This window comes from Vanacampus margaritifer, chromosome 9 (assembly GCF_051991255.1).
Source record: "Vanacampus margaritifer isolate UIUO_Vmar chromosome 9, RoL_Vmar_1.0, whole genome shotgun sequence".
NCBI lineage: Eukaryota > Metazoa > Chordata > Actinopteri > Syngnathiformes > Syngnathidae > Vanacampus > Vanacampus margaritifer.
Genome location: NC_135440.1, coordinates 18,787,683 through 18,813,760, shown reverse-complemented (window position 1 = coordinate 18,813,760; position 26,078 = coordinate 18,787,683). Strand labels below are relative to the sequence as shown.

General features: G+C 37.8%; 3 protein-coding genes across 5 annotated transcripts; 1 reads left to right on the top strand and 2 right to left on the bottom strand.

Moving 5' to 3' along the window:
* Nucleotides 1–761: 761 nt before the first annotated feature.
* tmem107l (transmembrane protein 107 like) lies at nt 762–2,725 on the bottom strand. Of its 2 annotated transcripts, none has more exons than XM_077575961.1 (6): nt 2,567–2,725; nt 2,229–2,342; nt 2,019–2,086; nt 1,843–1,943; nt 1,295–1,391; nt 762–1,167 (listed from the first exon to the last, which is right to left on the bottom strand). In XM_077575961.1, the coding sequence occupies exons 2-6, from the start codon at nt 2,313–2,315 to the stop codon at nt 1,098–1,100; spliced, it is 423 nt and encodes a 140-aa protein (XP_077432087.1). In that variant the 5' UTR covers nt 2,316–2,342; nt 2,567–2,725; the 3' UTR covers nt 762–1,097. The 2 variants fall into 2 exon arrangements, with proteins under 2 accessions (XP_077432087.1, XP_077432085.1); XM_077575959.1 differs by lacking the exon at nt 1,295–1,391 and adding an exon at nt 1,465–1,561 and having other exon boundaries at nt 764–1,167.
* A 449-nt stretch (nt 2,726–3,174) lies between these two features.
* trim46a (tripartite motif containing 46a) lies at nt 3,175–15,532 on the top strand. 2 transcript variants are annotated; one of them, XM_077576767.1, is made up of 12 exons: nt 3,175–3,348; nt 3,688–3,946; nt 4,410–4,560; nt 6,811–7,009; nt 7,079–7,225; nt 7,306–7,401; nt 9,325–9,578; nt 9,654–9,775; nt 10,735–11,064; nt 11,882–12,111; nt 12,183–12,250; nt 13,937–15,532. In XM_077576767.1, exons 1-12 carry the CDS (start codon nt 3,289–3,291, stop codon nt 14,337–14,339), a joined length of 2,319 nt encoding a protein of 772 aa, XP_077432893.1. In that variant the 5' UTR covers nt 3,175–3,288; the 3' UTR covers nt 14,340–15,532. The 2 variants fall into 2 exon arrangements, with proteins under 2 accessions (XP_077432893.1, XP_077432894.1); XM_077576768.1 differs by lacking the exons at nt 12,183–12,250; nt 13,937–15,532 and having other exon boundaries at nt 11,811–11,955.
* A 4,994-nt stretch (nt 15,533–20,526) lies between these two features.
* Nucleotides 20,527–25,161, bottom strand: slc50a1 (solute carrier family 50 member 1). Its single transcript, XM_077576916.1, has 6 exons — nt 24,948–25,161; nt 24,634–24,711; nt 24,018–24,141; nt 23,780–23,941; nt 22,051–22,170; nt 20,527–21,882 (listed from the first exon to the last, which is right to left on the bottom strand). Exons 1-6 carry the CDS (start codon nt 25,013–25,015, stop codon nt 21,784–21,786), a joined length of 651 nt encoding a protein of 216 aa, XP_077433042.1. The 5' UTR covers nt 25,016–25,161; the 3' UTR covers nt 20,527–21,783.
* Nucleotides 25,162–26,078: the final 917 nt, after the last annotated feature.

Here is a 26,078-nt window from a genome sequence, read left to right as displayed (position 1 = left end):
ATTGGCAATTTTTAAATAAAACTGTAAATAGTCCACAAATTACATAAATATAACAAATAGTAATAATAATACATTCATGAACTTAAATAAACAATTAAAGTATACAAACATATCTATAAAAATAAGATTAAATAATCAATAGTTATCAAATATAAATTAACAAAACTAATACTTATCAATATAAAAGTAAAAATAATATATGGAGATCTTATAATGCTCTTAGTAACAAAAATAAAATGAAAGTGTAAAATAATACTAGCTACAATTTTTTGGGGGGAAATACATCAAATAAAAATATAAGTTAAACAAATAAGGAATGCATTAAAACAATACATAAACAGTAATAATGATCATCTTCTCCTAGAAGAACAAAAAAAGTAATTGTCATTATCTATGTATAAATATTGAAACAAATGAGTCAAATGTATTATTATTTATTTTTCTTTCTTTCTTTTCTTTTTACAAAATGTATGTATTATTTTACATTTCTATGAAACGTTTTTCAGCTGCAGTGACAGACTTCAATCACACAATTAAAAAAAGCAATACAGTGGACTGTCCCGCTATTTGTGGGGCCAACCTGTGAGTACCGAAAATCCTTGCAAAATTGATGCCCGTTGAAACGCATTGGGGATTTTTTTTTAACCCACACAAAATGATTCAAAACACACTGGTATACCTACAATATGCCCCCCCCCCCCCCAAAAAAAAAAACAAACAAACAAAAAAATAAATAAATAAATATACATACATATATATATATATATATATATATATATATATATATATATATATATATATTTTTTTTTTTAATCATCCAATAGGAGAATCCACGGGTACCAAACTGCGAGTATGTAAGGGACCACTGTATATGTGAACATCCATCAATTTTCTATAGAGCGTGTCCTCATTATTGTTGCAAGTGAGTTTGAGCCTATCCCAGCCGATCACAGAGCACCTGTAGATAATTATTCATACCTAAGGACAATTTAAGATTCTCCAATGAATCTAACGTGGCTGTTTTTGGAATGTGGGAGAAAGTCAGCGTAACCAATGCACGAGGAGGGACATACTCCACATATAGAGGCCGGTGTACATCATAATGGCTTCTTTGACAGTCCAAAAACAGCGATAAATAGAAGAATCTCCATGAAGGCAGGCAGCACACTAAAAAAAAAAACACACACAGAGAATGACATGGAGTCACAAATATTATTTTCTAATTTGTAGTCTCAGTCTACTCTATTCCCAGAAAATGACACTCATAAATATAAATCAGCACATGTGCACCAACCTGCAGGGGACAAAAATAATCCAATATGTCCAGCACTCCCACTTCTCAAACACAAAATAAGACAAGGAAACTGATGCGCTGCAGTGGACCGTCAGTGCTAGATAATGTGTATGTCAGGGAAAAAAAACAAAACAACTTTTTTTTGGGGGGGAAAACTCCGGCAAACTGACCTGCAGAAGGCAACAATCCACCAATAGACGGAGCAATCCCACTTCTCAAATAGATAGAAAAGCAGAGCCACCGAGCCACTGGCATGGGCTCCAGTGGCTAGTGCAGGAGTCATGGAATTGCTGTACAACTGATGACAATTAGCAGACTTATCAGTGCATAATGTGCATATCCTGAACTGATTTGGTTTTATTTTTATTGTTATTATACATTAAGTTTATTATTTACTTAAGTGACAGCAGATAAAGAACACACCCTTGTTTAATTAAGATGGTGGTTGGAGGCTCCTCTGTCTTAACAGGTGTTCACTTATTCTCCACATATGTGCATCACTGTGTGTTTATACATTTATGATCATCTCAAAAGCGGGTGAAGGATACACAGAAGGCCTTGGCTGCCATTAAACATGGACACTCCCGAGAAAAAGCCAGCTAGCTCGATGGCGAATAACACAAGTGTTACAGACAGAGCCACCACCAACCTGTAACACACAATACATAGTAGTACATGATGTAAGCATATCTGTGTGCATGCATTCACTTTTCTTTTTCCTTACTTTAAGTCCTCGCTGTTGTATTGCTCTTGTGTGAACTCCAAAGGCAAGCAGGCCTTCACGTTATATTCCTGTAAAACCAATAAGACTTGGTGTCAATCAAATCACCTGAATAAAGTTCTTCAGTTGACAAAAAAAAACTTGTATATAACCAGCTCGAGCCTTGTGAAGGGGTCGCAATGTTAAAATAACAATGATCGTAAATGAACTCACCCTCGTCCAAAAGATTGTGATGACAATAACAAGGTGGGCAATGATGGTCAGGAACCGTGCAGGAACAAGGCTGCTGATGGCCGACATCTTTACTTTCTAGCTACCTATTTGAAACTAAATAATAATTAGTGTTTTAATAATCCACAACAAAATTGGAAAAAGCTATTATTTACTATATTTGTCGTCATAACTTGCCATATAAATAGATGGGGTATTCACAATCATAGCACACAGCAAATACACCAGCAGCGTGGATTAGTTGCTATCATTTAGCGATTGTTCGTCAATAAAACCACACTACATGCAACACCTTTTAAACTAAGTAGAGTTAAATTCACCTTGTAAAATAGCGCATCAGTCTAGAAAAACACACAAAAGTTAGTTGAGTCCGTCAGTCTCCGCGTTTTACATGTTCAAAACATTCGGCTGCAGCCGGAAGTAGCATCGGTTACTACAGCAACTGTACGATTGGTGCGTCGTTGATTGCACACCAGAGGAAACACTAACCAAAGATTCATATCAATAACGGTTCCGACCAGACGACAATGGTGAGGGACGTGTTTTCTGTTCATTCTTGCTACAATGCTGCCGTCTGTTGGCAGCTCAAAAAACTAGGCCACGGGATTTTTATTTTTTTATTTTTGTTATCAATAAGATTGTAAAAAGCGAATTGTAAAAGAAGGGACAGTGTTTTTTTTGTTGTTGTTGTTGTTTTAGCAGAAAACTCGAATGCATGTAATTAATATTCCAAAATTATAATAATAATAATAATAATAATAATAATAATAATAATAATAATAATAATAATAATAATAATCTTGGGGGAAAATATCTATATATCGTTTGAACAAAGGAGCTGAATTAAGCCTCGAGATGAAAAGCCGCCCCGACTCCCCCTCCTATCAACGTTTCCCATCCCCTTTTCCCTTTACTACATCACCAGCAGCAGAGTACATGGCAGTGTGGTTGCACATAGCAGCACGTCAGTAGGCTGCGCAGGCCTACCTGGCTAGCACAAACATAAAAGGGCTACCTGGCACCGGCTTTCCTTTGTGCAGTCATGGCAGACACGGAATTAAAAAGCTTCACTTCCATCATGGACGCCTTGCTTCGTATCAGCGTGAGTAAGAAAAAAAAATCCTCATGATCTTTAGTCCCCTCAAGAAACGTACACATTCGTCGCTACGTTATGACATTTCACCTTAGAATAGCTTCAACTGCACATGCACCTCGCCTTGTTTTTAGCCACCAATTGCTAATTGAAGGTTTTGTAATGGATAGTAAAATCCATATGTGAGTCCAAACGTGAGAGAAATATGTTGAAAAATAGCAGGAAGCTGAAATCAGAGGTGATGCATGTTGTCATAGAAACGGGATGCTGCTTCTAGCTGGTGCTTATCATGATAGAAAATAAATGAGCCATATTTATTTGAATGATAATCTATTTTTCTCATTCCAGTCCAATATGAAGAGCATGGAGCGTGAGCTGCGTTGTCCCGTGTGCGACGACATGGTGAAGCAGCCCATCCTGCTGCCGTGCCAGCACAGCGTGTGCTTAATGTGCGCGGCCGACGTGTTGGTACAGAGGGGCTTCCCTCCGCCTGACCTCCCCCCAGAGCCGCGGTCGCCGGCCTCCACGCCCAACAATCGCTCCCCGCGACAGCCCCGCAGACCCACGCCTAGGACCCCGGACCACCTGGAGCGCGTCCTAAGAACCGGTAAGGGGAAAAAAAGACAAGTGTGTGCTTTCAGTGTGTGATGTCAGCATTTATGTGAGTCATGAGTGACAACGTTTATATTATGGAAAGGGAATGTTCCAAAATTGAGTGCTGAGAGATGATGTCACATGTGTTTTGTGTGACATCACCATGAGGTCAGTCTTTCTTTTGGAATAAGCATCAAGAAAAAGTTCCAAAAAGCAAATCATGGTTGAGCTAAAATAGAGTGGGTTTAAAAAGTCTACACACCCCTGTTCAAATGTGATATAATAATAATATAATCCTTCCAATTTCACCTGCCAAATTGGCAAACAAATACTAATCATTTGATTGAAAACTATCTACTTACAGTATAGTGATGCATGCGCTGCATGTAAGTAAATAGTCCGTTCCATTGGCACTATTTCCCACATATTCCATCTGCTTTCCTGCACCCCCTCCCCACCTTTCCTCCTCCCCCAAGCATGCAGCACTTACCCCGGGCGGCGGCGTAAGGACACGGCCCCTCCCCCCATGCTGTTCCCGTGTCCTTCCTGTCAGGAGGATGTGGAACTGGGCGAGAAAGGCCTGAGCGACTGTCCCCGTAACCTCACTCTGGAGCGCATTGTGGAACGGTAACTGGAATTCAACATTTGGAAAACGGCGAGGGTTGTCTTTTTAGTTTCGTCTTGAGGAGACATGCAGTTGAGTTTACAATGTCCTAAAACTTAAATGGCATCTGCCGTCACATTTTTACTAGACATTTATATTTTTAAAAAAAATAGATAAACTGGTGAATTTCAGTAACTTATTATACTAAGTTATTTTTTTCAGTACTATATTATACATGGCAGCACGGTGGCTGACTGGTTAGCACGTCCGCCTCCCAGTGCTGAGGACGTGAGATCGAGTCCGGGCTTCGGCCTTCCTGGGTGGAGTTTGCATGTTCTCCCCGTGCTTGCGTGGGTTTTCACCGGGTACTCCGGTTTCCTCCCACATTCCAAAGACATGCATGGCAGGTTAATTGAACACTCCAAATTGTCCATAGGTGTGATTGTGAGTATGGTTGTTTGTCTCTATGTGCCCTGTGATTGGCTGGCAACCAGTTCAGGGTGTACCCTGCCTACTGCCCGAAGCCAGCTGGGATAGGCTCCAGCACCCCCGCGACCCTTGTGAGGAAAAGCGGTCAAGAAAATGGATGGATGGATATATTATACATATTTATTAAACACAAGGCCAATTATGACCTACTTTCTGTATTAAAACATTTTGAGTGTTTCTTGTGTAATATGGAAATTTTAAAAAATTGAGTTTTTGCTTGCTGCGAGCTTTAATATCAAAATTATAAGAAATACAATCATGAACTGTATTACTGTATGTAGTCCATCTATATCATAGCCTATATGTTTTTATTTTTTTTAAATTGAACTACTGAAACAAATTCAGTTTTCCACGCTTTTCTAATTAGGTGGTTTTCTTTTTCTTTTCTTTTCTTTTCTTTTTTTTTTTTTACTCCAAGTACCACCTAAAAAAAATCAACTAATATAAGTACCATTATAATGACCAACATTTAAATACTGTTGTAAACCCAAGTGTTCGTTAACTCATTCACTGCCATTGACTGCTATAGACGTCAAAAATTCATTTAACTACTTCCACTAGTTTAACATTTTTTTCCATTTTTGCTAACAAGAGTATGAACACCTAGATTTTTTTTATTGTACATGTGATTAATTACAATTTAAAAAAAAATTAATCGCCTGACGCCCCTAATAAAAAAAATAAAAAAATAAGGGGCGTCAGATGATAACAATTTGTATTCGTAATTAATCTCATGACTTTAATAGTTGACACACGATTAATTGCAAATTTTCTATCTGTTATAAATATAAATGTATAAATGTGTTTCTAGGTTTTCATAAAAAATTTAATGAAATGAAAAAAAAATTTAAACTGAGAGAAATAGTTTTAGATTAGGTTCGATTTTTTTACGTCTATAGTTGCCAATGGCAGTGAATGAGTTAAAGACGAGACAATGTATTCCTTAAAGTATATTAAATAGTCTGCGATTGGCTGGCAACCAGTTCAGGTTGTACCCTGCCTACTGCCCCAAGGCAGCTGGGATAGGCTTCAGCGCCCCCCGCGACCCTTGTGAGGACAAGTGGTTAAGGAAATGGATGGATGGATATTAAATAGTATTGAAAGCATCTGATTTGATAAACAACACTGCTTAAATATTGGAAAGTAAAAAAAATCTCTTGACTAACAATTCAATTAAAATTGATCATACATGAAAATAAAAGTAAAATTGTATTTGAATGTAAGATTAAATCTGTTCTACCGTACTTGAAATATAAAAACAATTGAACTGTGCTTAAAAAATATTTATATTCATTCGAATAATACTCAATTTTGCTTAATAGTGAAGTGAGTTTTTTGTCATTGGATGTGGAAGGAGCAAGGAAGTAAATAAAAGTTAGCAATTTTGGTTTAAAGCAGACATTTTCCAATTATTTTCAATGACAAATTTGTTCTTGAGATTTTTTTCCATTGTAACCAAATTTGAAATTTTTGACTCATGGAAAGTAAAGCATGTACAACACTGGATTATTATTATTTTTTTTAAAGTTAAAACAAATGTGTAGCTACAAGATGCATGTTTAAGATGTTTAAAATTGTATTTGTATTTAATTCAGTGATTGTTTTGCGTACCATTGTAGAGAGGCTATGTACCACATTTTGAGAATCTCGATTCAAATTTTTTGAGAAGCACATTTACTTTTTTTTACTTTTTTCCATTTCATTTACCTGACCACATCTGTCCTGGTAAATTTCCATGACTGTACTATGCACGCACAACATGACAGTGAATTCTTGCATGCCAGGTACAGGCACACGCTGAGTCTGGGCAGCATAGCCATCATGTGTGCTTTCTGCAAGCCTCCGCAATCTCTGGAGGCCACCAAGGGCTGCGCCGACTGCAAAGCCAACTTCTGCAATGAATGTTTCAAACTTTACCACCCCTGGGGGACCCCCCGAGCACAACACGAGCACATCCTCCCCACAAACAACTTTCGCCCAAAGGTTTTTATCTCTCTTCCTGTTTCTTCCACAAGATAGTTTCCGTTGCATCGAATGTTTTTCCCCCTCAAGGTGCTGACGTGCACAGAGCACGAGCAGGAGCGTCTGCAGTGGTACTGCTGCACCTGCCGCAGGTTATTGTGCCCGCTGTGTAAGCTCCGGCGCGTCCACCACGGCCACAAAGTGTTGCCGGTGACACAAGCCTACCAGGCCCTCAAGGTGCCTCACATCTGCTGATGATTTGTTGACATTTTATGGCACCAGCTTCATAGTATCAACTTTGCTTGCTGTTTTTAAAGGATCAGCTGACCAAGGAAGTGAACTACATCCTGGCCAATCAGGAGACCATACAGAGTCAGATCACACAGCTGGAAGGGACCATTAAACAAATGGAGGTCAGATTTTATTTTATTTTATTTTATTTTATTACTACATTCATTGAAATAAACATGTGTTGGGTGATATGGCATTAACTCATTCACTGCCATAAATTCATAAAAAAAAAGATTGTTAATAATTAGGGACAAGAGGTGTTTTTTTGTTAATTTTTTTTATTGTAATTAATCGCATGACTTCACTAGTTAACTCACGATTAATCACAAATTTTATATCTGTTCTAAATGTACAATAAAAAATTCTAGGTTTTCATACTCATGTTAACAAATGTGAAAAAAAGTCTAACTAATAGAAAAAGTTGAAATTTTCCAGAAAAAAAAAAAGGAATAGTTGAAATTAATTTTTGACGTTTATAGCCGTCAACGGCAGTGAATTAATAAAAAAAAGAAGGAAAGAAAATATAAAAAATTTGGGGCATCAGGCGATTAAAGTTTTTAATCGTAATTAATCTCATGACTTCACTAGTTAACTCGCGATTAATCACAAATTTCATATATTTCATAATTTCATAATTTTAAAAATTCTAGGTTTTCATGTTCTTTGTTAACAAAAGTGGGAAAAAATGTTAAACTAATGGAAATAGTTGAAATTTTCCAGAAAAAAAAAGTTGAAATAAATTTTTGACGTTTATAGCCGTCAATGGCAGTGAATGAGTAAAAAAAAAAAAAAAAAAAGGAAAGAAAATATAAAAAATTTGGGGCGTCAGGCGATTAAAGTTTTTAATCGTAATTAATCTCATGACTTCACTAGTTAACTCGCGATTAATCACAAATTTCATATCTGTTCTAAATGTACAATAAAAAAAATTCTAGGTTTTCATGTTCTTTGTTAACAAAAGTGGGAAAAAATGTTAAACTAATAGAAATAGTTGAAATTTTCCAGAAAAAAAAAGTTGAAATTAATTTTTGACGTTTATAGCCGTCAACGGCAGTGAATGAGTAAAAAAAAAAAAAAGGAAAGAAAATATTAAAAATTTGGGGCGTCAGGCGATTAAAGTTTTTAATCGTAATTAATCTCATGACTTCACAAGTTAACTTGCGATTAATCACAAATTTCATATCTGTTCTCAATGTACAATAAAAAAAATTATAGGTTTTCATGTTCTTGTTAACAAAAGTGGGAAAAAAATGTTAAACTAATAGAAATAGTTGAAATTTTCCAGAAAAAAAAGAAAAAAAAAGTTGAAATTAATTTTTGACGTTTATAGCCGTCAACGGCAGTGAATGAGTAAAAAAAAAAAAAAAAAGGAAAGAAAATATTAAAAATTTGGGGCGTCAGGCGATTAAAGTTTTTAATCGTAATTAATCTCATGACTTCACTAGTTAACTCGCGATTAATCACAAATTTCATATCTGTTCTCAATGTACAATAAAAAAAATTCTAGGTTTTCATGTTCTTGTTAACAAAAGTGGGAAAAAATGTTAAACTAATAGAAATAGTTGAAATTTTCCAGAAAAAAAAGTTGAAATAAATTTTTGATGTTTATAGCCGTCAATGGCAGTGAATGAGTAAAAAAAAAAAAAGGAAAGAAAATATAAAAAATTTGGGGCGTCAGGCGATTAAAGTTTTTAATCGTAATTAATCTCATGACTTCACTAGTTAACTCGCGATTAATCACAAATTTCATATCTGTTCTCAATATACAATAAAAAAAATTCTAGGTTTTCATGTTCTTGTTAACAAAAGTGGGAAAAAAATGTTAAACTAATAGAAATAGTTGAAATTTACCCCCCGCCCCAAAAAAAAAGAGAAATAGTTGAAATTAATTTTTGACGTTTATAGCCGTCATTGGCAGTAAATGAGTTCAAATAAAATCTAGTTCATATGTCCCAATAGTTAGCATGTGCTAAGCTAATACCTTCTTTTTAGAGAAATGTCCTGGCATCCATTCTCAGAGTTGCCATTTCTATTTTTGCGCGCAGGCCAACAGCGCTGTATCTCTCCACCACCTGAACCGCTGCATGCAGGATCTGGCCGCGTCCATCGCCGAGCGTCATGGGTTCTTGTCCGTGGCCCTGGAGGGCTCGCGCAGCCGCAGGGAGGAGGCGCTGTCCGGCCAAGCGTCGGCCAGGCGAGACATGCTGGAGCATGCCGGCATGATGGCCTACACTCACGAGCTCCTCAAGGAGAACGACCAGCCGTGTTTTGTGCAGGCGGCCAGAATCACTCACAACAGGTTGCTTCTTCTTAACACTTGCCAACTTTTTGTTTTTAATTCTCTAAATGTGATTGTTTGAATCTCCCTGGACAGGCTGGTGAAGGCTATCACAAACCTGCAGTGCTTCTCGCTGTCTGCTGATCCCTCATTCAGACACTTTCACCTGGATGCAACAAAAGAGATCAAGCTCATCGACGGCTTGGAGTTCATACGTGGTAGGTCCTGCACTGGACACTTCATTAGGTACACATAAGCATATCCAATAGTATCAACTTAACAAAGATAATGATGCTCAATTTTGATCAGAGAGGTATTCATTTGATAATATTTTTATCATTGTGTTGTAAAGGGGCACTTAAACTTAAATTTAAGAAACTAGCATCAATTAAAACACATTTTTAATTATTATATATAATATATAATTTATATTTATAAACAAAGTGCTATATAGAGAAAAAAAATGAAACGTCAGAAACACAATAAAACATGGGGAAATAAAAAAAAATCTTGACTTGAACTCCTTAGTGCAAAGTGGATGGAGGCCAAAATATTTTTTGGTGCTCCCTCTTATGTGTTCCAGTGAGTAATGACATGTTTGTACATCACTTTACGACTATAAAAAGTCCGATTTATTTGTTTGTTTTCACAGACAAGGCCACAAAGTATTTCTTTTGACAGATGAAAAATAAAAAAAACACACATAAAATAATTGCTAAATAAAGTTCTAATTACAGATTGTCAAATATACCAAAACAAAGGTCAAGGTTGAAATTATTGAAATGACTGGCAAAAAAAAAAAAATACAAATATTGTTAAACCATACATTGTAATTAAAATACATCTAAATTTAAATTAAAAGTTAAGTGAATGCTGAGATGCCATTAATTAACTAAAAAGGGCTTCAATGCTAATTAATACATCACAGCATGTCTTAACAATGCCCCCTGGTGGCTTTCATGGGCATTGATAATATCAAGCGTAAGCTTATAAATTAAATACTGATTTATTAAAAATGCTTTTCTTAGCATTCATAGCATGAATAACTCATCAAACTGAACATTATTATCTTTGTAAAGTCTTGTGCTGATCTCGTTGGATTTTGTGATCAGTGAATGTACAGTATAATTTAAAGTAGGTTAAAATAAGTCATCCGTACCCCCGACCCACCTGGCAGCCCCTCTAGCCCCAGTCATCGACACTCAGAAGACGCTGGCGTACGACCAGCTCTTCCTGTGCTGGCGCCTCCCCCAGCACTCGGCCCCGGCCTGGCACTTCTCCGTCGAGCACCGAAGGCGGACGGGGGCGTCCGGTGACACGTGGGGCGGCACCCGATCCCCCAACGCCTCCGCGGCGTGGCGGAGACTGGACGAGGTGCGAGGAACCAGCGCCATCGTGGACCAGCTAGAGATAGACAGCGTTTACGTGATGAGGGTGCGAGGATGTAACAAGGCCGGATTTGGAGACTATAGTGAGGAAGTGTACCTTCACACGCCACCGGCTCCTGGTAAATACTTTTTTACGTCTTTTCTTTTACATTTAATGCCAACATTAAAACTGACAAACAAAACTATGATGATATTTATTGACAATAAATGTTCTATGCAGCCCCACAAGTCTTAAATTAATATTGGGTTATTGGAATATGAGTTAAACAGCAAATCCAGCAGTTTTTATCAATATCCGAAGGCGGCCATTTTGCCACTTGCTGTCGAGTGATTTAAAAAAAAAAAAAAAAGTTATTTATTTTTCTTTCTTTTTTTTGAGAGCGAGAGCTCAGTATTGTTTATTCGGTAATCTTACCGATTCGACATGTCATCATCATTGCTCTCTCTCTCTCTTTTTTCTCCCTCTTTTTCTTTTTTTTTGTACGTGAAAATGACATCACAGTAGGTCAGGTCTCAGGTAACAACCAATCACAGCTCATCTTCAGAAAACAGCTGAGCTGTGATTGGCCGTTGCCTTAGCCCCGAGCAACTGTGATGTCATCTTCAGTGGACAGCAAGTGGCAAAATGGCCGCCCCCTGGGATGGATAAAAATGGATGGATTTTGCTATTAATCAGAATGTCGTGTTTAGACTAGTGAGGTCACACATAACATATTATTGTCAAGAAATGTTTAAGGTTGACTTCCCGTTTAAGATTTATGATATTCTTTCACAAATTATTAAATAAAATAAATCTTTTCCCTCCACATTCCTTGCTCCTTCCTTCAAATACTCCTTCTTTTTGTGCTCTCCGTTGTATGTTCAGCTTGAGAATTCCTCTTCCTTTCTTCCCGCCCTGTTATGCCCTCCGCCCTCTTTTCTTCTCTTTCCCGCCAGTGCTGTCTTTCTCCCTGGACTCTCGCTGGGGCTTGCATTCCGACAGGCTGGCGCTGGGCAAGGGTCAGACGTACGCCCGCAGCGTGCCGGGCCTCTCCCTGCTGAAGGTCGCCGACCGCGCGCTCACCTCCTGTCACCTGACCGCCGACCTCCTGGTGGCCGACCTGGCCGTCTCGCAAGGGCGGCACTACTGGGCGTGCTCGGTGGAGCCGGGTTCCTACGTGATCAAGGTAGAGAGTGCGACAAGTTGAAGCGTTCAAGGACCCTCAGACTTTTTTTTTTTTGTGTGTCCGTCATGTAGGTTGGAGTCGGACAGGAGGCGAAGCTTCAAGAGTGGTTCCATCAGCCACAAGACATGGCCAGTCCACGGTGAGAGCTTTAAATATGGCATCATGATTGACAGGTGAGCAGGTGTGCATGGTAGACCCTGCCTTTCAATTTAAGACCACCCGATTGAATGGCTCTAAGAAAATATACTTCAAATCTGGCCAATAGTTGACAAGGTTTGTAACGGTTTGCCCCAAAATACCTTTAATAGCCTTTTTATTTGACCATTTATGATTAAAAAAAAATAATTAATTAGTAGATTAACACCTTAGTTGTTCACAATGGGGAAACTCCTGCAAGCCTCTGGCCAAAAGTTTTCAGACTGGATTCAGGTTCGAATTTCCCGCCCTCTGTCTGCGGATGTGATGTCATGTTCGCATTGTGTGAAGTTAAAATGCAGTTTCATTTTCCGGCCACAGGTGGCAGTTGACATTCGAAATTCAATTTTTCCAAGTGTAGCTTTAAAGTAGCACTAAGGAACTTTTCAACCTTTTACTCATTCACTGCCATTGACGGCTATAGACGTCAAAAATTCATTTGAACTATTTCTATTAGTTTGACCACTTTTGTTAACTAGAGTATGAAAACCTGACTGACGCGAGCTCAAAAACAATGCAATGCGCTTGTCCTCATGGGAACTGTGGTCTTCCTTCAGGCATAACATTACCGCTTTTGTCCATATGGCACCGCCATAATCAACATAAACTGAAAGTTCCTTAGTGTTGCTTTAACGAGAACTAAGGAAATAAATAAAAATAAAATTGAAAAAAAAAATTATTAATGAAATAAATAGAAAATAAGAGTGCTTTAAAAAATGCTAACGGCTGTACAGAAGGAAGAAGGTCGAACGATGGGAATTGTCGTTTACGTTACTTTATTATATAATACTTAGAAACCTGCTGGTTTTTATCTTAAAATTGACAAATATTCCATATTGATGCCATCTTAAAATAATCGCAAAAGTCATTTTTTCGTGTTTTTCAGGAAACACAAATTTTTTTACCATTTGCATCATGAGGGGATGATTTAGGCAAAAAAAATATTTTTTGTAAAGAAATTACTTTTGACAATTATTTAAGAATGGTGAGGATGTATATATACTAAAACTAATAAAAAATAAAAGCTAAACTAAAATAAAGTTGTTTTTTTTTAGTAACAACAACCTGACAAACCCACTCTAAAAACTAATCGAGCCAACTCAATTTAAAAAGCAAAATTCAAAACAAAATACTAAAAATATACAGTCAGTATACAGTGTATTTTTTAACCCCCCAAAAAATCTTTAAAAAAAAACTGATAAACATTCTGTATAAATTTTCCATGAAAATTGAGGGTGGGAAAATAGGGGAAAAAAACTTGAAACAATAATAATAATAATAATAATAATAAATCTGAAAATGTGCAGGTGCCAAACCACAAATATGCGGGCGGGGATTGACTGTAATGAAATATCCCAAACTATAACCTTGCTGGTTGCCAGCCAAACCAGCAGCACATATAGACAAACAACCATTCACACTCACATTCACACCTATGGAGTATTTAGAGTCTTGAATTGAATTGCGACATGTTTTGGGGATGTGCGAGGAAAAATCCCACAGAAGCGCATATGTAGAGCATGCAAAATCCACACATGAGTCGAGAGTTTGAACCCAGATCACCGTTTCGCAAACTTTATTGAAAATGAAAATTAATTTAATTGACCAAATGTTTTCTCCCCATCCTAAGCTATGACCCAGACAGCGGCCATGACAGCGAGGCAGAGGACGGCCAGGACTCGCCCGCCTTCTGCTTCCTCACCATGGGCATGGGCAAAATCCTCCTTCCCCGAGGCCATAATAAACACCTGAATTCCAAGCCCGGCCACCCTTACACGACGCCTCTGCCGCCCAGACTGGGCGTGTGCTTGGACTGCGACGAGGGCAGCGTGGCCTTCTACGACGCCCACTCCTTACGCGTGCTGTGGGAGGGCCACGTGGACTGCTCGGCCCCCGTGTGCCCCGCCTTCTGCTTCATCGGCGGGGGCGCCCTGCAGCTGCAGGACCTGGTGGCCAGTCGCAGCATCGAGGAGGAGGAGGCGCCGCCCCGCAGGGTTGTCATCAAAACACGGGCAAACAATCGTAGTAAATAATCAAGCAACCTATATGTTACGATTCTATTTGTCCAATTGAGTGCTTTTTAATTCATGTTGACGTGGCTGAAGCAAAATTTAGACTATGCAGACTTCGAACATTGCATGTGGACATGACTAGGATTTGCTATGCGCAGATTCATACATGAAGTATTATGATTGTGACCATAAAAAAAGCACCACAGATGTACTGTTTGGAAGAGTTTGAAATCTTTATTTGTGCATTTTTGAAAGGTCTTGTGTTGTCTTTCAGTGATCATATTTGCCTCATTAACTCATTCACTGCCATTGACGGCTATGGACGTCAAAACATTCATTTGAACTATTTCTATTAATTTTACACTTTTGTTAATAAGAGTATGAAAACCTAAAAAAACGGATATAAAATTTGTGATTAATCTTGAGTTAATTATTGAAGTCATGTGATTAATTACAATTGAAAATTTTAATCGCCCGACGCGATTTTAAAAAAAGAAGAAAAGATTATTAAAAATTAGGGGCCTCAGGCGATTACATTTTTTAAATTGTAATTAATCGCATGACTTCGCTAGTTAACTCACGATTAATCACAAATTTTATATCTGCTCTAAATGTACAATAAAAAAATCTAGATTTTCACACTCTTAACAAAAGTGGTGGAAAAAATGATAAACTAATAGAAATAGTTAAAATTAATGTTTGACGTCTATAGCCGTCAATGGCAGTGAATGAGTTAACTTTATGTTCATGCCTTGAATATGAACGTACATTACATGTCATCAATTGAATGTTTTGTATGACTGTTTGATTTACTGTGTGCGTGTGTGTGTGTGGCCTCACAGGCACATTTATTGTATCATAACTTAGCTCCGAGACAGGAACGGTTTTAAATCACTGCAAACCGTAATAATTATATTACGCAACATATTGAATAATAGCTGTGTGACAGTGTCAATGAAATATGACCATTCTTTTGTGTGTGTGCGTGTATTGGCTGTGCATTGAAGTGGTTGTTTATGTCTGACAGCACAGATTGTCTATATTGTAATATTTCTACATGATTTAGACTTGATTGTATCTGAAGTTTTTTCTAGTGAATGTGGAAAACGGAGTGGAACCACTTGAGACTGTTGCAGATATTGTGATATGCTTTGCTTTTTTTTCTCTTTTCTTTTTTTAATCACGACATGAGTGAAAATAAACTGGTAATCTGACACGTGTATATTGTACGATGTGAAAAAGGAAACATACACCCGAACATCTTTTTGGGTCACGTGATACGTTTGCGCCCTCGAGCTACAGTAGGGTGGATGTTTTGGTCGCTAACAGCTGCTGCTTTTTATGATGTTGTCAGTTTGTGATTGATTGACTGGTAACTACGAGACAAGTGGGGATTAGATGGGGGGGAAATTACACACGCTCCTTGAGTGAATGTTGCTCAACACACTAGGACTAAAAGGTGCCACCGTCGTGTGAGGGCACGTCTCCCCTTAATTTGGATGACTTGACAGCTCCATTTGTGTGAATATATAATAGCTATAACAGACAAAGCACACAGGTGCAAACATTCAGCAGTAATCATGAATTTACTGTATGCTAAAACAGCGGCCCCCAACCACCGGTATGGGCCGAACAGAGACCGACAGACAAACATAATAATAATAATTTTTCAAAGTAAGCTTTTAAACTATTGCTAGGGTATCAAAGTAGGGTTTTTAACTAGGATTGGGGTTTTAACCCGTGGGCAGTATTTTATTTTGAAATGGCTTGGTCAGAACCAACAAAAAGCCAAAAACGGGTCACAATAACGCCTAGGGGTTTTAAAGTAAGGTTTCAAATTATGCTTTTAAATTAGAGTTAGGGTTTCAAAGTAAGGTTTCAAACTCGGGTTAGGGTTTCAAAGGGTTATATTAGTAAAAGTAAAAAGTAAACAATGACCGGATGTGCAGTTATTGGGCACCCATTGGCGTTATCTTCCAATCAAGCTATTTTGACAGGAGATTAAAGTATCGTCGTAAAAGACAGAATGTTCAAAGTTTGGGATCATTTCTCATTTAAAAAAAGAAGAAGGAAAGGTGCAATGTGTCTGCTACATCTTTGCGGTTGCAGGTTTAAAGTGAAAATTCTGACAGTGCCTCACCAAATGGTTTGTCTGACGAGTGAGCATGCAATGTTCCAGGTAAACCACAGGATGGCGACATTGTCTGAGATTTTGTGGTTTTCTGAGTTAGTTTGCAACAGGCGCACTTTCAAAGCAGAAGCAGCTCTGCGGTGTTTTGATTCATTAAATGTCGCTATCAAAATGATGTGACAGGCTTGTAACATGGACTTCATTGCCATGGCAACCCTACATGACCTCCTACACTTTAGTGTAGGAACAGTGATTCCCAACTACTGTGTGCCATGGGAAATTATTCAATTTCACTACGTTGGACAAAAAAAAAATCTTTATACATATAATAAATCTTTATATATTACATTTTTCTAATGTATCTTTGCTCATTTGGTGTACCCGTGCCAAGAAAGGTGCCTTCAGTTGCGAGTTCGGGGTGAGGGTTTGTTTGCATTTAGCAAATCCAGCTTTCCTACAACAAAACACTAGTCACGAATACTTGTTGCCTGGACTCCATTCATATCATACTTCACGACATATAATGTTATAATAGTGATACATTGTATTCAAGTTTATCAAATGACATTATGCAAATGCTTTTACATTCATTTAAAAACTCACAGAACACCGATAAAAATAACAAGTAAACAAAGTACAGCATATCCCATTAGTCACATAAACACAGTAAGCAAAACACGCTTTGACAGAACGATCACTTCTGATTGGCTCTTTCTCAAAACTATATAAGTTGCCCCCCCCCCCCCCCCCCCCCACACACACAAAAAATCCCTTAATCAATTGCCTCATAAAAATGCTCCATAAATGATTGATACAGTGCAGAAAGAAATACCTTCAATCTTCCCACGAACACAATCGACTGGGAGTTGAGTTTTATGGGGCCATTTGTATGCTGATAAAAAAAATAAATAAATAAATCTTCAAGAATTATTTGCAGGCAATCACATGCCCTCTCCCCTGTGGTCCCCACATTAGTAGCACAACAAACACACGTACACACAGACTTGATATTTGTGACCAGCTTTATCGTAGCCCCGCCACCCCGGGTCAAAAAAGTGTGCAGAATTGTCAAGGATGTCTGCTTGAAGGGGCTTTAAAACATCAACACAAATATTTTTTGTTGATTACTGCAATGATCTTCAGCTTTGTGCAGTTACTAAAAGACCTTTGCTCTTCACATAAACAGGCAGAAACCGCCCTCAGTGTATGTGTGTGTCCTGAGGGTGGCGCGCCAGATAGACAACCCCCCCCCCCCCCACCCCCTTCGTCGTCTTCCTGGTATTTTCTTTGCAAGTGAAGGCAGGCGACGTCGAGGTGACATGTGGACAGGCTCTCATTAAGCTGTCAAGGCAAGACGGGCCTTCTCGCTTGCCTGCATGCACACTTCTTCATTTCATACAAATCACCTGACACGCACGTCTCACTTTACACTCGCGTCTCAATAAACTCACTTCATTTGCCTACGGGTTGGATTTACTCACTTATATTCTTCCATACTGTCATAACGTAAGCTTTGTTTTTTCATGTTACTGTCAATGTGCAGGAAGTTAGTCAACCCAACAGGTGCTGCAATATAATTTTTTTTTATGTCGGGTTAATGTTTTTCAAGTCACAACTTCATTCTGCCTCGGCGTGCGTGTGTGTGCTTGCAGGTCTGCCTCTGCCTTAAAGGTACAATGAAGGCCTTTATGCGTTAAGTTTACTACACTTGCAATAAAGTAAACACGACAGCAGCAGGCTTGTTTGTTGTTGCGTGAGGGTGTAGTAGTGGAGTAAAGGGTGAAGGTGGTGTCGCAGTGGAGGTGATGGAGGGGGTTGGGGGGAGGGGGGGTTGCAATCAGCTGAACAATGAGTTCAACTTGCAAACAGGATCCCTCTGTTTCCTGCCTCGACACGACACGCGCAAAACACACGAACCCGAGCTGACTCTTGCATTTTGCCCCCCCCCCAAAGTAAGAAGCAACCTTGTACAGCTTGCAGAAAGTGATGACATGCACACACGGTTAGCGGACACTACTCAGCACACGGTGCACCCACGCAGGGAGGAAAAGGCTGTCCCAGTAAAAGCACACCTGCCCCAGCTGCTGTTTTCTACATTAAGAATGTGCTTTCTATCACTTTCCAACCGAGATGCCCCCCACGTGCTCGTACCTTCTGTATTTTTAAGCTCAGGTGTGCACATGGATCCAAACTGTCAAAGTTTATGACAGTATAACTTACATGATTTATTGATTTGCACAGTGTAACCTGAACTCAATTTGTTCTGTTTACAAAACTAACATCCCCACCGCCCCCAAATAGGAAAAAAATGTTCAAGAAGTATTTTAACATTCTCACCTGACATACAAGTGTAAAACATTTTTTTATATTTACTGTTGTTTAACAGTAAATATATTTTCCAAAAACAAAATATGACTACAAAGATTACACATTATGTCTTGAGAAAATTTGCAAAAAAAAAAATAAAAAATCTGACTTTGTTCTTAAAAATAAAAACTTTTCTCATCTATTACAAAAAAAAATTAAAATAAGAGTGACTGGACAAACTAAGGTAGGCACCTAGCAACTGCATAGTAACAGACAGCATTCTCATCATAAGGAACATAGTTACTGCATAAAACCTGGCAAACTAATAGTCCTTATCACATTATTATCAAATGGGACATAGTAACTGCATAAGCACAATACACCCATAACTCAATGACCCCCTAACCTGCATAAGCCTAATAACTCACCAGAAAGGACATAGGAACTGCATAAGCATAATACGTCCAGAACACAATAACTTTATGTCCTGCATAATAACACATCATAAAGGACATGGTAACTGCTTAAGCAGAATACATCCAGAGCACGATGACCCCCCTGACCTGCATAATAACTCATCATTCTGTGGTACTTTTAACACACAATAAAGGACATAGTAACTGCATAACATAATGATTCCCTAAACCGCATTAGCCTAACTCATCATAAAGGACATACGGTAACTGCAGAAGCATAATATGTCCAAAACATGACCACCCGGCCTACATAAGCCTAACTCATCCTAAAGGGCATAGTAACTGTAAGTATAATGCATCCATAATACAATGACCCGACCTGCATAATAACTAATCATAAATGACATAATAACCACATAAACAAAACATCCAAATACAACTGAACTGTACTTTGCAAATGTACTGTACTGGATAAAGAAATTAACACTGTAACCTGATGTACGTTTGAACATTTAATACAATGATTCTAAACATATCGTACCATGAGAAAAAGTAGTGCTTGCACATCACTAGTGGATTTACATATCTTTATTAGCATAACATTTATGGGTAATTGTACGTCATATTTCCTGACCTTAAAAATCTGGTTACTAACGCAGGTGGTTATTCAAATAACAGACATTTTTAAACTGCTGCTGCGGCTTAGTTCATGTAATTGATATTTGCAGCAATCTACATCAACTGAACTCACATTCAAAGGTCCTTGTTTGTTGACAGTCACTATTAAATGTCAGACAAAACGTACATGGCAACCATTTCAATGCCTGCCTTTGATTCATGACCTGCCATCCGTTGAATATGTGGCCGACACGTTGGGCCACATTTGTTTCCCACCTCCACTCACTTAGCGGCACAATGCCGTGTTGTGTCTGCGTGTGTTGTGTCAGGGCTGTTTGAGCTCAGGAAAAGGATTCATGCAACACACACACACACATGGGATGAGAACCTCTGGCGTGGCCTTTCCCACCACTGGCCTCTCTCTGTATCAACACACTCAACACACAAACAAGCTCATTCGCACCGCCGTGCCATGAAACAAGCTTTTGTCTTCTGCACACACTGGCCAAAACCTTCACTATCAGTCGATGGGCTCCAGGGGGCGCTATAGCTCACTCACTTATTTTATGTATGATTATTAGCGCTGAAATGATCAAATCAGCATATAAGGATTGATTTTGATAAAGAATATGCATAAATCCTAAACAATACGCTTATTATTATGTTTGTTGTTCGCCATGTTGCTGCGTACTGATGTATGTTTGGTTACAATGGGGAAAAAAAACACACTTGGCACTTCCTTATCATCATCCTTTATTGACATAACACAGCCTCCATTCATACTTAGGTCCCTTTGCACATAATTTTTTTTTTTTTTCAAAAAGTTTGCAAAAATAGCCAATGTAAACAGTCTTCATAAAAACAATACATACTGTAACTTAGTGCCACTGATATGCATTGATATGTTATCGAATAAGAACAGGCACAAGAGGTAACAGAATAGAAAAGTTTTTCCCGATAGAAGACAGTAGAGAGGAAATGCTCCACACGAGTACCGTACTGTGTATTCAAAATAGCAGCCTGTAAACATCACAGTCTTTGGATTGTAGAAAAAAAAAAAAACTCAAATCCAATTCAATGGATTATCATTAGAATTGAAAATATTGGTGGCTCAGAAAAAGTCACTTTCTTAATAGCAACATCTACAAAGGAGCATTGGAAACACACAGAAAAGAAAAAGAATATTATGTGCTAACATTATGCAAAAATAAGTGCTATTTTTTTCAAGAATAGAGAGATAAGTTGCAATCTTATGAAAGTGAAAGTAAAGTTCCTCAAAAAAAAAAACTAGGTAGAATAAGGTGGTATTATTTCTGGGGGGGGGGGTATTTTTTTGGGGGGGGGATATATCGTTGTTTTTTGTTTTTTAAAAACAATTCTTAAAGTTACAAATAGTCATATTTTCTTCAAAAAAAAAAAAGTTTCAGAGGGAAGCCATAATCTTTAGAATTTGTTTTGGGGGCGGGGTTTCCAAGGAAAAAAATATCAAAAAAAAAAAGGTTCATTTTTTTGTAAGGAAATTTCTATGAGGAAAAAAAAAACACAAAAAGAAAAGAAAAAAAGCATGACTTTTCACTTATATTATGACATCTTGTGAGACTCCTTTTATTTTCTTCAAAATATTCTCAAAGCATGACTTTATTTTCATAGTATAATTATTCTGATTGGAATCTGATTATTATTATTATCCTAACAACATAAAAAAAAAAATCTTACCTTGCCATTTCTTTTCTCAGTTTTTCTATTTTTCTTTCTTTTCCGTGTGTCCCCTAATACTCACTCGTACCCAACAGAAGGCACTTGAAAGGGGACAAGTTTGACAAAACACCTGATTTTGTTTACCCTTCGTATTCTTTAATACATCCTTGGGCAATAAATACTTTTTTTTTTTTTTTGTGTACCTCTGTGGAATGTAGACATTTATTGCCAGCTGTCACACAGGGGCACTTCCTCGTAGTGTAACATGTACAGTCCATCACCGTATGTCACATGGTCATATCTGCATGGACTTATAGGGAGAGCTGATGTGGGCAAACCTCCAAAACAGGTAAAACCTGATGATGCTAGTGAGGATTCCAGGAAGGTTAGGGGCCTAAAATGCACACACATAATAATAAGATGATAGTGGTGGCCCAAATTTTCAAATTTATGTAAATATTTATTTTGTGGGTCAGTTGTTATGGATTACGATTCCTTCTAACGAGGAACACATTGACCTGATAATAAATATTGTGTTTGGCATGGTGCAAGTGTGTCGTACCAGGATGTATAAGTCACCCAGCTGGATGCCGTAGAAGAACCAGGAAGTAGAAGTGAAGAAAGTGGCCACTGTCAGAGGGAAGGACAAGCACTGCACGTTTCCACTGCGCACGATGGCCATCTGAACGAAAGGACCAGGCGGAAATAGAATCAGCAACGCTAGGAGCAGCCTCGACAAAGACCCGTCACAGAAGACGATGATAAACGGGTTAAGCAAGTATGAGCAGGTTAGGTGAAGCGTGCAGACTCAATGCAGTAAGACTCCAGAAGTGTTGCCAATTCGACCAAACAAAGTTGGAATATGAGAATACAGTGGACTGTGGATACTTGTGGTGCGGCACCCACGGATTTATCGAGTCACAGATTTTTTTCTTTCTATTTTTTTTTCTTTGTTTTGGTTCAGCCAACCCCAGTTTTTCATGGAAAACTACTGGAGGTTTATGAGCATTTTTTTAAAAAAGATTTACTAGGATTAAAAAATATATATTTTCTATATATTTCAATGGCCGTCAATTATATGCGCATTTTTGCTTATTACAGTGGTCCGCTATATTATATTTTAATTTCTTGGGGGGAAGAAAAAAAAAAAAAGTAGTCCGGAACAAAGATGTTTTTATTTTTACATTTTGTTATTTTTAAAGAAAAAATGTCAAAACTTTTCTTGAAGATATAATAAATATATATATATATATCTTACAAAAATATATAAATTAAAACATTTAGATAATAGATTTTTATATAAAGGTAAAATAAAAAATGAATGTTTCAAAAACATCTGCAAAATATATAAATAGATAAATTTGATTACACACAAAAGTTGTACTTTTTTTGTTTGGTTTTAGGGGAAAACTCATTTTTACAACAAATATATATATTTTAAGATTAAAGTTAGGGTTCTTCTGGAAAAAGTCAATCTTGTGAAAATAAAGTCAGGTTTTAAAAAAAGTAGTTCGAGAACAACTGTTGCAATTTAAAAGAATATAATCAGAATTGTTTAAATACTGTGTTTATTACCTATGATGAAGAATATTTTTATGAAAAATTTGAATATTAAAATGTTTAAACCGGTGTGTTTTTTTTTTTTAATTTCAAAGTTTTATGGTGGCAACACTTTAAACAGATTACAGATTATTTCCATTCCCATTACTCCCTATGAGGAAAATATTACATTTAGTACTAAATACAAATTGCCCATATTCATTCATTATTTCAAAATAGTAAGAGTTTGTCTGTTTAAAACAGACTTATAGTGAGTAAAGGTGAAAAGAGTGTTTCAAGGATTAAGAACCCCTGAAAGAACTCTGATTAATCAATCTTGCACTCAAATAAGAACAGGATTTCAAACTAAATAGGGGGTGCCAAGTGCCATCACATCATTAGGCCAACTGTAAAACGTCAACAACGAGGGGATGGGGGGCCACGCGGTGAAGGAATAACAGGAAGATGCAGATGAGGAGGAGAAGAATGGCAGGAAAGCGAGCGGCTGCTTTCTGACTGTGAGGCAGATGGAGGGAAGGAGACAAACAGGATCACAGACAAACACAACAGGAAAGAAGACATCTGATGGGTCCCAGGACACCTGACTGTTCTCTGCTACACAAACGCACAATAGTATTGTGGTGGATTTTCACCTACTGGAGGTGGGTTTGGAATGCATTCCCAGCATGCACTGGGGGTTGATTCCATATGCCCCACTTGGGCATTCCTTCACCAAAATACAGGTTTCTTACCAGGTCTGCGAGCGGGGACAGGTACACGCCCACAGTGGCCATGCTGCAGACGAGTCCGAGCTGGTTGATCTGCATGTCGCCAGGAGGAAGAAACAACGAGAAGTACAACCCGGCGCTGGTTGCCACCGCTCCGACGGCAACTATTTGGAACACGACGTCTTTCTGACAAAACAAAACAAAACGCGGCCTCAAACCTCACGTAAACGCGCGCCAACATGATGACAGCCGCCACGCTGACCTTTTGTTTTGTGTACTTTACGTATACGATGATGTAGAGGGTTTGCAGTAAAGCGCCGATGAGATTGACCACGATAAGCGTGTAGTCGCTCTTCAGCATCCCATAGTATAACCAACCCAGGTTACTGTGAAAACAAAAACGATGGAGATGATGAACAGGGCAAGGTGACGGGAAAAGAACACTTGGAATGCCGCACATGTCAGTTTGTGGTAAGAGCTTTGTTGACTGTCATCTAGACAGCAAAGATCTTATTGACAAGCAAAAAAAAAAAAAGCTTTTAATCTGGAAACCATTGTTGACAGCCTTTAATATAAGGTGCTGGTATAATATGGTTTGTTGCACATTGATTTTAATTTTTGAATTTTGGATGAAAAAACTCACTAAAGTATCCCAAAACGACAGATTAACAAAATGATGTAAAACACAATCTCATGTGATGTTATTTGAGAACAAATTTGCGGTTGCTGCTGATTGTCTTCACAAAACATTTTTAACAATGTTTAAGTTTTGCACAGGGAACTCGTTTAAAACAAGTCACCACACTTTGATCCGACTGGAAGACTGTTGAGAGGGTGCTTCTGTTTTGGTTAGCAAATGTCTCTCAACCAATACATACTTTACACACGTGGTGAGGAAAGGCAGAAATTGGATGTTGTCGGTGCTCTTGTCGGTTTGCATCTTCTTTAGGTCGACCCTGCACATAAACACAAACAACAAGACAAAGTCAACCTAGAACAATATGATATCATCGTGTATCTAGTAAATATTATCACTGCAAATGACAGCTACTCCAGTGCAACAAGTTTTAATTCCGTGAAATAAATCAATTTCACCTCACAGACGCAATGTTAAAAACATTTGCACAAGATGATCATTTGGATAGAAGCGGGCTGAAAGTTTGCCACGCCGCAAAAACAGAATGCCACTTACAGTCCAGTCGAGAACATCCCGAGTGTGAATATGATGCACGCCCATGATAAAAGAAGCAGCAAATCCATAAAAAGGATTTAACAAAATAATAAATATAATAGATATTCAGAGTGTTAATGTCTGATTTTCGACTTTAGAATCTGAAAAACCGGAATTACTAGAACCTACGGCGGGCTTCTTTTCCGCCTGGATTTCCGTGTTTGCAATCGGAAACTCGGAGATTCTGCGCTATGATTGGCTGTTCACTGAATCATGTGGTGCGGATTAGGTCCAATGGGTGCTGTAACGGATGCTTCTGACGTCACAATGTTGACAAATCCGGGTGGTTGAGTTTTGAGATTTCTTAATGTTTGCTTTTGATTTCAATTTGTTAAATAAAGCAATAATAATAATAAAAAAAAGAGTTTTGATTTAGCAAATGAACGATGATAGCTATCCATTAGTTTTTTTTGGTAATTTAACACATTTAGAAACATTTAAAACAGTAAAGATTGAATTAAAAAAAATAAAAATAAAAACAAAACAAAACTTTTCTAGTATTGTTAAAAATGCTAGATAAAATGAGGAGGTTTACCTCAAATATTTAGGTACACCTGTACATTCATCTCATTAATCAATACAAGAGCTATTGTGTATTAAAAAATATTCATTTCACAAAGCATATGTTATACTATACACAATATTCTACATTTATATGTGCAGTATTGATTGCCACCAACTGAGAAGTATTTAGCTAGCATGGGGCTTATGGTGGTGGTAAACTTTAATCACACTACATTTTAGTGATACATTCAGCAATTTTCAGGAAAATGAAAGTATTGAGTATCAAAATAAATACATTTTCATTAAAAGCTGTCTGTATTATTACAGAGGAGATGAGCCAGTAGAATACACTCGTCGCCCTGACAACACTCTTGAACAACTCTCAAATTTGACCTTTAGCAACAAACCTTCACACATGATTTCTCCTTCCTTCCTGTCTTTGCTTCATTTATTTTAAAGCATTTATTTTATTTTATTTTTTACATTTTATTTGTTTCCCTCTTGGTGTCTGTCTTTGACTATCCCAAAGACTTTGCCATTTTGAGAGATTATGTTATCTCTGCGTGTTCTGATTAATATTGTATTTGT